Below are 12,403 nucleotides of genomic sequence, written 5' to 3' on the forward strand. Positions count from 1 at the left end.
AACGTGGTTTGGAATCTGAAATTTTTTTTCAAACATATGATTTTTTTTTTCTTTTTTTCTCTTTCACACCACTTTATATGCAAGGTGAAGCAAGGGACCAGACGCGTATCTCAGAAAGTTTGCAAGGGAAAGCAAGTTACAGGAGAAAGCAGGTTACAGTGGAAAGCAGGTTGCAGATCGCCTAAATGATATTTAATTTGTGTCTGCTTTATTTCCGCGTGTAGATCTGAAATTCTCTGCTCTCTCTTTTTTTTTTTTTGCTTATTTGCCACCACCACCAATGGACGAAGCAACAGGAGTACAGGTTTACGTGTATGACTTATCGAGGGGTCTCGCTAGGAGCTACAGTCGTATGCTTTTAGGAACCGAGATTGAGGCTATTTACCACACATCTGTCATAGTTAGAGGCAAAGAGTACTATCTCGACCAAGGTATACAAATGATTAGAGCCCAATCTTATCATCTTAAATATGGAGCCCCCATAGAAGTGATTGACGTTGGAGAAACATTTATCGATGATGAGACGATTCATGCATTTATTGATGATCTTAAAGGGAGGGAAGATATGAAGTATGAAGCTGCAAGGTACGACTTGTTCACCAACAACTGCAACCACTTTTCAAACACGTTTTTGGAGTTTCTATGTGACAAGAAGTTGGATGATAGAATATTAAACTTGCCGCAAGTTGTGTTGGAAACACCAGCTGGGAGAATGTTACAACAGATGATTCGAAATGGACAATATTGAATCTTCTCGCCCTTGGGAATTTTTGCAACACCAGAGTATCACTCCTTTTTACCACACGGCAGACAGTCAGACTGAGATTACACTACTGAAACCTACCACAGAGTCTCCCCTGCCTTCCCCCACCATGAATGAGTCTTCCCTTGCAAAAGTATGTACAAATTGAAACAATGTTATACGTAACTAACACCCCCCTCCCCAGTCATTCAATCAGATGAGTTTTGATAATCCACAATCTTGTGATAATACAGTTGATTCCAATCAGGTTAATAGTAGCTATGGTAGCGAGTATCAGAGTTTCAACTGGCAGCAACAGCAGCAGCCGCAACAGAATCAACCACACACCCAACAATCACAGAGTTTAAACTACCCTTACCAGTCAGATCACACCCCCATGAAGCTTTGGAATCAATCATACACTCACCTGAACTACAAACCAAATCCGTTTCAACCATTGGCAAAGGATGCCCAGGAAGAAAGCGACGTTTATTTTGAAAGAAGACCATCAATTCAGTATTCAACAAACAAGTATTTGAAAAACAATATGCTCAGTGCTCCTAGCTATGTTCCGTATGGGAATAGGTTCCCCATGACTCCAAATTCAGTCACCAAGGCTGCGGATGATGATGATTTGAAAGAAGAGGTGCAGAAATTGAAAAATGAATTGATTTTAAAGAATCAAATGATCAAGAACTTGACTGATCAGATTAATGTCATGATTAAAAACAAGAATAACAGGGGATACTACGAGACTAAGGAAGATGACACACGTTCATACAAATTGCCACAAAATCACTACCAACTATTCCAAGACTTGTCAAAAACATTACAAGAAAAGTGTCAAGAGTTGGACGATGCTAATCAGAGAATGGAGATAATCCTCGTGGCTAATCATCATACTGGATACGATGTGGAGGAATTGAGTCATAAATTACTTTACAAGATGAATCAATTGCAGACTGAGAATGACGAGTTGGTGAAAATGGTTAGCATGAGTAATAAATCGAGTTTGTTGGTAGAGATTGGAATGTTGAAGCAACAAGTTGCCGAATTAAAGGAGAAGAGTAAGTAGGCTAAACAAGGGTTAATGTGTAGCAACACTTGTAGTTCAGCCTTGCTCCGTATGCAATACTAGAGTAAGCAAGTCGTTCAAATTAAACTTTTGGCAGTGACGGGTCTAGATCAAAGCGCCAAGAATCACAAAATTAAATCCTCCGAATCTTTTTCTTCAGTTGATTTTGTGATTATTATACTACAAACAGACCCATGTTCCCCCCCTTTTGTTCATACCCACCTGGTCCGTGGGGTCAGATATTTCCAAAGAGGGCAAGAAAAAAAAAAAAAGAACGTAGTGGAAAGGGCTCTGCCCCTTTTATTAGCGCGATGGACGTTTATGCGCCGGCCACCGATGTGTCGGCTAAGGACGTGCCGGTTATGCGATAATCCGACTGTTGCTGCGAGAGCATGGCTTACATCGCAGGAACAACTTGCTAGTTAATGCTTTTTAAAACGCTCCTTAAACACCCTTCTTCCATGGCCCTGCTGCCCACTCAGAGGATTCTATTCCACGTCAAAGTCTAAAACTTTAAATTTCTTTTTTTTTTGTTGTTGTTTATTGCTATTATGTAATTTTTTTCTTGTCTGTTTACGAGTTTTCGTAACCTCCTTTCGGTGATTATATAAAAAGGAGGGCCAACTCTGGAAACAACAAAAAAAAAAAGAAAGCCAACAACATCTCTACCAACTTCTTCTTCATTCTCCAATGATTCCCCATTCGACATTCCACTTTTCTAAAGAGAAGGTCCTTCCATCATCGGATCCACGATCTCCATTTTACTACAACTTACCACCATATGATTCCAAACCGATTGACAATTTGATTGAGTTTTTCAAATTATGGAAGTATTTCATCAAGTCGATTATTTATTACTTCAAAGAGATTCTTCTTGTGAAGGAGCTTGAAGCTAATTTGAATTATCAATTGATTAGTGCTGTTCAATTCCCCGGGTGTAAAGATTTGCCAAACAAGATTCTTCAAGATATCAAATTGAATACTCCTGGGATGAGTGGAACGTTGCTGCCAAAGAATCAAACTCCAACAAAGGAGGTCAAGAGAAACTTGTCAAGTTCAAGCTTGTCCACAATGAATAGTAGCTCTACGGTTACACCAGTGCACCTGAAAACTACAACCTCCTTAGATAAGCAACGTCCAGGGTTATTCAAATCCAAATCCAACTCGAATCAGTCGTTTTTGAAAAATGCTGCAAACAACTTGCACAAGAGGAACTCATCATTTGGAGCGGTGAAGCAACTAGGTGGACAGCAACCACCATCGCCTCAACTCCAACCTACTGGTGCTTCAACTCCACCATTGCCTACCAACACTGAGACCCTCAACACTAATGATGTTAGAATCCCACCAACTTATTTTCCCGACAACTCACTTTACACAAATTTACCAGCGGTGCTCTTGAGCTCCCATCATGTTGCATTCAACAACAGTTTTAAACTCCGTAAGGACCTCAGCAACAAGATCATCCCTAGGTTGGAAGTGTTATTGAAACAAGTTTCCCATAAGATTAAAGAGATTAAAACATCACTCAAGAATGATGCTTTTGCCAACACTGAATTGCTGAGGGAAATCTCCAAAACTGGACAAGTGTTGAGTAGATACACTGCGGCAATTGAGACCTACTGTGGAACCAAGCCAGTTGTCAAAGGGTACATGCGTGATTTTGATGGAGATGATGAAGAGTTTGCTGCATTGGATGACCCATTGTTGGTAAAGTTGGATGTTGACTCTAGATTAAAACAACAGTTGATTTTTGAAAATTACATGATTGCGTCATATGTCAATTTACAAAACATTAGTAAAGATTTATTCACATACTTGTTGAAAGAGTTGAATTGGGTGGTTGATAAGTTTGGAAAATTGGACTTTAACTCGGAGTTTTATCAATTTTTAAAGACAAAAATTAGCAGTTCATCAACTGCCGATTGGGAATATTTCATTAGCCACAATAACTGCTTTGTTAATGTTTACTATAGTACCGACTTGAATCCAAAGAGAGAAAATCGTACCATCAAACTGGTTGTTCTACCATATGCCGATTCAGTACAAAATAAGTGTCTTCACTTTGGTCTGATGTACAAGAAGCAAAAACTCATGAAGAATTACACTCGTCATTATTACGTCCTTTCATGTAACTACCTCCACGAGTTCAAATTCAATGAGGAAATTAACCAGCAAATGAAGAAATCAAAGGATAAAATTGGAGGGTTCATAGGATACGAAGATGAGCCGGTGAAATCATACAACCTCAATGATTATGAAATTGCCGTCAAGGATGAATCGTCATTCAAGTTTACATTGACAAAGATTTCCAACAAGTCGAAAAAGACCTTTAAATGTGCCACTGCTGAGGATTACAACTCCTGGGTCGAAGATTTATCTGAATTGTTGAAATTTGGCAACGACCATTATGCTAGGTTTGCGTTTGTTGAACGAAAAGCACAAGCAGTGCAACCAGTTCGCAAAAGGAAAGGTGCTGGATTAACTTTAGATTTAGGCAACGCTTCAAACCCAGCCTTGACAGGAATGTTTACCCCCAAGATTAAAACTCCAAACGAGTCGCCACATAAGGAGGAAAACCCATTCGATGGAATCAGTGCTGTACCACAGAGAAGCTTACCTGCATCGCCGAGAATGACACCACCAAATGTGGCAGTTTCACCACCAGTTGCTACATTTTCCGCTAGTGAGCAACAAGATCAACATGAAGAGTATTTGAAATTGCAACAAGCTTTGATTCAACAAGAGACGACAATCTCCAACCTCAAATCACAAGAAGAACAGAATATTGAGCTTATTCAGCAAAAGTTGCAAAATATTCAAGACCAACAAGCGCATCTTGAGGAACAAGAGAAGCAGATCAGCAGCGGCTCTTCATCTCCTTCGTTTCCTGGATTGGGTGTACAAAAGCCATCTTCAGATAGTTTACACTCGTTCGTAATTGATACCAATACAGTTCCCGTTGCACATGCTGCTGTTAATGAATTACAATCCAATGCACCACCAATGTTTACCTTTGATGATAGCTCGCATCAGTCATCAGAAAGTGACGTCAAAAAGGAACCAATCCCCACCGTGTTTGTATCACAAGAATAGATTTTATAGAATAAAACAGTCCCACACCGTGTTTGAAAGAATAGAGTTTATAGAATAAAACAGTACTTCGTAAATTCATTATCTATAAAACTAAGTCACCCGTCTACTAGTTGCATTTCACCCCCGATACATCCCTAACCAAACTTCTCAGCTTCTTATCCATTTGACTCAACGTACTCAAATTCAACTGGTAGAAATTCCCACACTTCCAAATTTCAAACTGAACCAAACTTTCAAATGCAACTTTATCCAATCTATATAAATTAGCAGCATCGATATTTAAAGGAGAATCCGGCTCAGGATTATCTAACAACTGCAAAATAGCAACCACCAAATTTTCCAAATTCCAAGCGGGACTCCATTGTGATTTCAATACATCAAGACATATTTCACCAGTTTGGAAATTGATATTGGGGTGGATGATTGGAGTGATGAATTTTATAGTTGGTGGTTGTTGTGGGTAGTTGACGGGGACTTCAATAGCGAGTTTCCAGACACCGCCATGGTAAAAAGGCGAATCACTCTTTGTTGGTTTGGCTATAGTTGCCTGCCAGTGAAGTAAAGTGTCATCATTGATAGGAGCTAGTTGTATTATCTGATGGTTAGTGGTGTGTGGTGCCTGTTTCTTGTATAAGCTGTATTCTTTGATTAAACGTCTTTCTGCAGACATGGTGAGTATAGATTTGACAAGAATAAGATCAGTTTGTTTAAAGAATATTTTGTTTGATGATTTGATGTTGTATAAATACTATTGATGCATGTGAAGAGTTGTTGTCATTCATAAAAAAGTTTTTCCTTAGTTACTGTGCAGTACTAAACGGAGTTTAAACAAATTTCACCGAAAAAATGCGGGGAGAGGGGAAAGATTTTGAAGAGAAAAGGAAACTGGTAGCAGATGGCACAGTCGAGCTTACTTCCTCGGTATGCTCTCTGATCACACTTGCCACATCTCAAAAGAGCCCCTTCTCCCACCATGCAAGCACCCCGCTTCAGCCTTCGCCATTTTTCCGCTTTGACCCAACAAGAATATGCTTCTAGAACACAATTGACATTGTTGAGTTGAAAAACCGTTGAGAATGCCCCCAAAAAAAATTAACTCAGGATGCATAATTTAACCGAGGATAAAGAGAAACGAAAAAAAAAAACAAGTTCCTGGGAATACAAAAAAACCCGTTCTTTGGCACCCCTTTTTGGCAGGTATACAAATAGAAAGGAAAGAGTGGGAGGTTTATCTCTTTTGATAAATGTAATCTCCCTGAACAACTTTTGTTAAGCATGTTGGGGGATATAATCACTGTAATACCTTTCAATTGTAAACTCAGTCACTCCCCAATTGGGAAAGCGAAAGCATGAGAATTGTAACACAAACAAGCCGAATATGAACCTTCAACGCTACGTATTCTACAATACTAGTACCTTAAGCATGTAATTTAATTAAACACTATACGCGCTTCCTACAAGAAGCTACCAACCAAGGCCAAGAAGCCAACAACACTTCCAACAGAAGAAGCTGCAATAGCAACACCAGCATTATCCTTTGATCCTACTGAAGTGGTTGCTTTTTGTGCACTAGAGGCAGTCAGCGCAGCAGCAGAAGCAGCAGCAGCACGAGAAGGTCCAAGGGTCTTTGAGTAAGCACCTGAATCATCAATATTATTCTTACCATTACAGTTACTTTGAACATAAGCATTGAATCCGTGACCAGTGGGGTCAGCCAATCCTTTGACGAATTTGATAGCGGCACCTGGAGTATCTGGAATAGTAGTGGTGACGTTCCACTTTGCTGATGCAACTGGACAATTGTTTCCACCAGTTGATTTCAAATATCCACCATCACCACTTGGGTCTGGGTTTTTACTAAATTGCAGTTGCAAGTTTTTGAAATCTTGATTTGGTTTAACTTTATTATCATCCAAGGAGACTAATCCATAATGGTTATCTTCTTCAGAATATTCATAAACCAAACCACCAGAAAATACACTAGACATTTTAGTAGAATAAATCTTGGCAACTTCAGTAAATGGCCTTGGTGATATGGTATTACATCCAAATTCAGAAAAGAATAATGGAACTGTGAAATTTTTGAAATCAGACATTTCTTGTGAATATTGAGATGTAGTCATACTAGCATCTCCACACCATGAGTAATCATTGATTCCATACATGTCAATTCTAGCCAAATCGTTGTCACCACAGTTGAAGTACAATCCTGAACTCAATCTATATTCGGCAACACTAGCTGCTGAATATCCAACAGGGATAGCTCTATAGCTTCTATTCTTGAGGAAAGTTTTCAAATCTCTTACAACAGCTTTGACATAGGGAGCAGCTTGTAAAGAAGGACCATCATTAATAACTTCGTTTCCAGCAAAGAACCCCAAAGTATTATTATACTGAGCAAAAGCTTGAGCCGAAGCGAATACCTCTTGTAAATAATCAGAATTGTATGAACACTTAGGATCAACTCTAGTAATGGATGAATGAGGGGTGTTGACATCCAAAACAACATAAATACCAGCCTCAGCCAACTTGTTCATACAAGCATCATGATTCTGAGTATTATCAACAGAATAAACACGAACTGTATTTACACCCAATTGTTGGAAATAAGGAATATCACGTCCACAAATATCCTCATCAGCTAAAGGATCTTCCAATTCTGATGATCCACCTGGTTGGTAGTCAATTCCTCTAATGTAAAAACGTTTACCAGTTTCACTATCCCAGAAAGCATTACCACGTACTTCAATAGGAGCAAGACTGAAGACAGTGGAGGCAAGTGATAAGTAAGTTAATACCGATTTGAACAACATTTTAAATGAGTGTATAAGGGTGGGAAATAGGGAAAAAGAAGGATGGTTGAGGAAAGAGTATTCTTAAGAAGAAGATTATTTTTGATTTTGGCGTCTCTATATTTATTTTGGCGTTTAGGAAGTGCTTTAAAAGTGGTGTTATAATTTCATGTAAATAGAGAGACGCATGAAAAAGAAAAATATTTGCGCATAAGGAGAGTGCAAGATGTGCATAGACATAGACGAAAAGGAAATATATACATATGGGAATGTAGTGTAGATTGTGTTACCTTTCCAAAGAGTCAAGAGATTTTGACAAGTTTCTTGTGTCATTTCCTTGACAGATTTATGTATGGTATTAATGTCTATTAGATATTATCTTTTTGCAACATAAGTTTTGTTTTATGTGAAATGGTTAGAAGTTCTCCATTTCATTTCTTCTTTCGTATACCTCGTAAAATAATGAAACAATATGGTAGGAGACCCAAACAATTGTATTGTTTTTTACTCCACCTTACGCTAAAATGACACAATACATTGCAAAAGGAAACGCGAATTATTACAAAATTAGTAAACAATAAAATAAGAATTACGCGACAGACATAAGGTAGTGTACTATTGTACAATTGATTAGCATATGATGCTACCAATTGATTTCCATATACAAAGTAGACCTCTTATAATCAATTGAAGGAGTTACTTCTATCAGATCGGATAAGAAGTCACTCCTATTGCATCTTTTCTTTCAGAAAAACACTATAATATATTATCCTAACCGTAGTATAAGAAACATCCTAATCACACTACTCTGTTTGTGTCTTAATACAAGCTAACTAGACAAAAGTCTTATCTATATAAGCTTAATAAGTATACATTACTACTACTGGATAAGAATGACTAGTAGTGTATTCTTTCGTAGGAGAGCTTTGTCTATTTGTATCCTCCTCCTTTTCTTCATTTATTTATTTATTTTTTTTTGTTTCAATTTTGCAACAAAATCTTTACCACGAGACCTTTTTTTTACAACCAAATTAACACATCATCATCACCATCACCGCTCTTCTTCTTACCAGACACAAGACCACCAGTCACGTATCAGCAACCGACAACAACAAGTGATCAGTTACAGCTTTCACGATTTATGCAGTACTACACACAATTCGCAATAACACCACAGCTATAGAGCAATCTTCTTCTGAGATCTCCTATTCTGCTGCTCTGTTTTTCAACGGCACCTCACAAGCCAAAGCTACTCAATCCTCCTCCCCTAATCCCACTGTTGTCTTTCAATGCCCTCTCTCCTCCTACTCCTCCAAAGGCGATCCTGGCGCTACCAAAACGATTTTTTTTTTTTGCCTGCAAGTCCAACTCATTTTTTTTCTTTCATCGACAAAACAACAGACACCGCAAGCCCTTTAGAAACAGAGCCTATCTTCCTCTGACAAAAGCAATCGTACTCAAAGCTCCCCAACTATGGCCTCACAAATACATTTCCTAGACATAAAAGGCAAACCATTGCTATCCCGTGACTACAAAGGTGACATTCCATCCAACACCATTGAAAAATTCCCCCTTTTATTATTAGAATTGGAAAATACCATTGATGATGGGGAATACAAACCATTCATCAACCATCAGGGAATCAACTACATCTTTATCAACCATAACAACTTGTACATTTGTGCATTGACGAGGAAGAATGAAAATATAATGACAATTGTCATTTTCCTATCAAAGTTGGTCGAAGTATTGACTCAGTACTTTAAATCATTGGAAGAGGAAAGTATAAGGGATAACTTTGTCATAATATATGAATTGCTTGATGAAATGATGGATTTTGGAATCCCACAAACTACTGATACCAAGATTTTAAAAGAATATATTACTCAGGATTACTATTCCTTGATCAAGACTACTCCTTCACATTTAGTTGCCCCACCCAATGCTGTCACCAACGCCGTCAGTTGGAGAAAAGATGGTATCATGTACAAGAAAAACGAAGCATTTTTGGACGTGGTTGAAAGTATCAACATGTTGATTTCACCTCAAGGGAAGGTATTAAACAGTGAGATTCTTGGGGAGATTAAAATCAAATCTCATTTAAGTGGAATGCCAGATTTACGTTTAGGACTCAATGATAAAGGTTTATTCACAAGTAATGATGACTCTTCCACTGAAGGGAAAAATGTTGAAATGGAGGATATAAAATTCCATCAATGTGTTCGATTATCGAAATTTGAAAATGAAAAAATCATTACTTTCATCCCCCCTGATGGTGAATTTACCCTAATGTCCTACCGTTTATCATCAGCTCAATTCCTAACTAAACCATTGATGTTGGTCAACTGTAAAACCAAAATACACAAACATTCCCGAATTGAAATCAATTGTACAATCAAGGCTCAAATAAAGAAGAAGTCGACAGCAAATAACGTTGAAGTAATTATACCCATCCCTGATGATGCAGATACCCCTAAAACTGAATCCGAATACGGTTCAATCAAATGGATTCCGGAAAAGTCATGTCTTGTTTGGAAATTGAAAACTTTCCCTGGTGGTAAAACATTTTCAATGAGAGCTGAATTAGGATTGCCAGCAGTCAACGACTCTGAAACAGTATTAAGCAAGAAGCCTATAAAGGTCAACTTCTCCATACCTTATTTCACCACCAGTGGAATCCAAGTGAGATATTTGAGAATCAATGAACCCAAATTGCAATATCAATCGTATCCTTGGGTTAGATATATTACAAAATCAGGAGAAGACTACATTGTGAGAACTAGATAAGAAAAAAAACAAATAGTTTTGTATTAATCCATTCGTGGATAATCATATATACTGAATTAAACGGAGTCTTTCATATAGACAATAAATAACCCACCAGCTCGTCAGTAATGCAAGCTCGCCATCCCCTAAAGGTCAGTAACACAACCCTTGGATGCGTCGCTAACCAACTTAGCATATTTAAACAAAGTACCTCTCTTGTACCTCGGCTCAGGTGGACTCCATTTCTCCCTTCTCTTGGCCAAAACATCCTCCTCCACCAACAAATCAATAATGTTATTCTCAGCATCAATAACAATCTCATCTCCATCTTCAACAAGAGCAATTGGTCCACCTTCTGCAGCTTCAGGTACAACATGTCCAATCAAGAACCCATGTGAACCACCAGAAAACCTACCATCAGTAATCAAAGCTACATCTTGTCCCAACCCATAACCCATCAATGCACTAGAAGGTTTCAACATTTCCGGCATACCAGGGCCACCTTTTGGACCTTCGTATCTGATAACACAAACAGTCTTTTCACCCTTTTCGATCTCCCCGGCTTCCAAAGCAGTAATGAAGGCATACTCTTCATTGAAGACCCTAGCCTTACCTTTGAAATAAGTACCTTCTTTACCTGTGATTTTAGCCACTGCTGATCCAGGAGCCAAGCTCCCCTTCAAGATTTGTAAATGACCAGTTGGTTTCAATGGGTTGGATACAGGGTGGATAATATCTTGACCCTCGGGTAATCCTGGCAAATCAGCCAAGTTCTCAGCAATAGTCTTTCCAGTAACAGTCAATTGTGATCCATCAAGCAACCCTTCTTCAACCAAGTACTTCATAACGGCTGGTGTACCTCCTTTCGATTGCAAATCAGCCATAACGTACTTACCAGATGGTTTGAAATCAGCAAGCAATGGAGTCGAGTCACTAATTCTTTGGAAATCGTCAACAGTAAGCTCAATGTCAAAAGAAGAGGCAATGGCAATCATGTGTAAAACAGCATTGGTGGAACCACCAGTGACAATGATATAGGTGATTGCATTTTCAAATGATTTCTTGGTAATGATATCCCTTGGCTTCAAGTCCTTGATTAACAAGTTCTTTAAAGCTTCACCAACGGTTGCACACTCGTTGGCCTTCTCCTTTGAAATAGCTGGCGATGACGACGAGTAAGGTAATGTCAATCCCATAACTTCAGCAGCTGAAGCCATGGTGTTTGCCGTATACATACCACCACAAGCACCCGGTCCCGGACATGCATGTCTAATCACATCTTGCTTCTCCTCCAAAGTAATCTGCTTTGACAAGTATTGTCCATAACTCTGGAACGCACTGATAATATCAATCTTGTCAGCTATGGCCGGGTTACTAGCACCACAAGTTGGCGATCCCGGTAAAATGGTACCACCATAAACCATTATTGCTGGCCTATTATGTCTTCCCATAGCCATCAAAACACCAGGCATGTTTTTATCACAACTAGGGATGGCAATATTACCATCATACAATTGAGCCATCGTCATCGTCTCAAACGAATCAGCAATAATCTCTCTCGACTGTAAGGAGTACTTCATACCTTCAGTACCATTAGTAATACCATCCGATACACCAATAGAATTAAACTGCATCGCCTTCAACCCGGCTTTATTTACAGACTCGGCACACGCATTATTCAAATCCATTAAATGCATATTACAAGGGTTACCTGACCACCAAACGGATCCAACACCAATTTGAGCCCTATTGAAATCCTCATCGCTGAATCCAGTGGCATAAAGCATCGCTTGGGATGCACCTTGTGATGGATCGCCAGTGACGATGGATGAGTATTTATTCAATTTCTTTTCACATCTTGTAGCAGAAGAAGAGAGGCTTCGTATACACCTCTGTGAGGAACACCTGAAACTCATGCTTTGTGGGGGAATA

General features: G+C 38.8%; 7 protein-coding genes across 7 annotated transcripts; 4 read left to right on the forward strand and 3 right to left on the reverse strand. All coding sequences in view use genetic code 12, as the record gives it.

Moving 5' to 3' along the window:
* Positions 1 to 280: 280 nt before the first annotated feature.
* Positions 281 to 748, forward strand: I9W82_005498 (uncharacterized protein; the record flags this gene model as incomplete). The annotated part of the gene is made up of 1 exon (XM_067694680.1): positions 281 to 748. One exon carries the CDS (start codon positions 281 to 283, stop codon positions 746 to 748), a length of 468 nt encoding a protein of 155 aa, XP_067546978.1.
* Positions 749 to 959: 211 nt separating this feature from the next.
* MUM2 (Mum2p) lies at positions 960 to 1,817 on the forward strand (the record flags this gene model as incomplete). Its single annotated transcript, XM_067694681.1, has 1 exon — positions 960 to 1,817. The coding sequence occupies one exon, from the start codon at positions 960 to 962 to the stop codon at positions 1,815 to 1,817; it is 858 nt and encodes a 285-aa protein (XP_067546979.1).
* A 690-nt stretch (positions 1,818 to 2,507) lies between these two features.
* Positions 2,508 to 4,913, forward strand: I9W82_005500 (uncharacterized protein; the record flags this gene model as incomplete). Its single annotated transcript, XM_067694684.1, has 1 exon — positions 2,508 to 4,913. The coding sequence occupies one exon, from the start codon at positions 2,508 to 2,510 to the stop codon at positions 4,911 to 4,913; it is 2,406 nt and encodes an 801-aa protein (XP_067546980.1).
* A 106-nt stretch (positions 4,914 to 5,019) lies between these two features.
* On the reverse strand, positions 5,020 to 5,583 carry PEX4 (E2 ubiquitin-protein ligase peroxin 4; the record flags this gene model as incomplete). The annotated part of the gene is made up of 1 exon (XM_067694685.1): positions 5,020 to 5,583. The coding sequence occupies one exon, from the start codon at positions 5,581 to 5,583 to the stop codon at positions 5,020 to 5,022; it is 564 nt and encodes a 187-aa protein (XP_067546981.1).
* A 784-nt stretch (positions 5,584 to 6,367) lies between these two features.
* Positions 6,368 to 7,726, reverse strand: PGA4 (1,3-beta-glucanosyltransferase; the record flags this gene model as incomplete). Its single annotated transcript, XM_067694686.1, has 1 exon — positions 6,368 to 7,726. The coding sequence occupies one exon, from the start codon at positions 7,724 to 7,726 to the stop codon at positions 6,368 to 6,370; it is 1,359 nt and encodes a 452-aa protein (XP_067546982.1).
* A 1,452-nt stretch (positions 7,727 to 9,178) lies between these two features.
* APM1 (Apm1p) lies at positions 9,179 to 10,492 on the forward strand (the record flags this gene model as incomplete). Its single annotated transcript, XM_067694687.1, has 1 exon — positions 9,179 to 10,492. The coding sequence occupies one exon, from the start codon at positions 9,179 to 9,181 to the stop codon at positions 10,490 to 10,492; it is 1,314 nt and encodes a 437-aa protein (XP_067546983.1).
* Positions 10,493 to 10,617: 125 nt separating this feature from the next.
* Positions 10,618 to 12,387, reverse strand: ILV3 (dihydroxy-acid dehydratase; the record flags this gene model as incomplete). Its single annotated transcript, XM_067694688.1, has 1 exon — positions 10,618 to 12,387. One exon carries the CDS (start codon positions 12,385 to 12,387, stop codon positions 10,618 to 10,620), a length of 1,770 nt encoding a protein of 589 aa, XP_067546984.1.
* Positions 12,388 to 12,403: the final 16 nt, after the last annotated feature.

This window comes from Candida metapsilosis, assembly GCF_017655625.1.
Source record: "Candida metapsilosis strain BP57 chromosome Unknown scaffold7, whole genome shotgun sequence".
Lineage (NCBI taxonomy): Eukaryota > Fungi > Ascomycota > Pichiomycetes > Serinales > Debaryomycetaceae > Lodderomyces > Lodderomyces metapsilosis.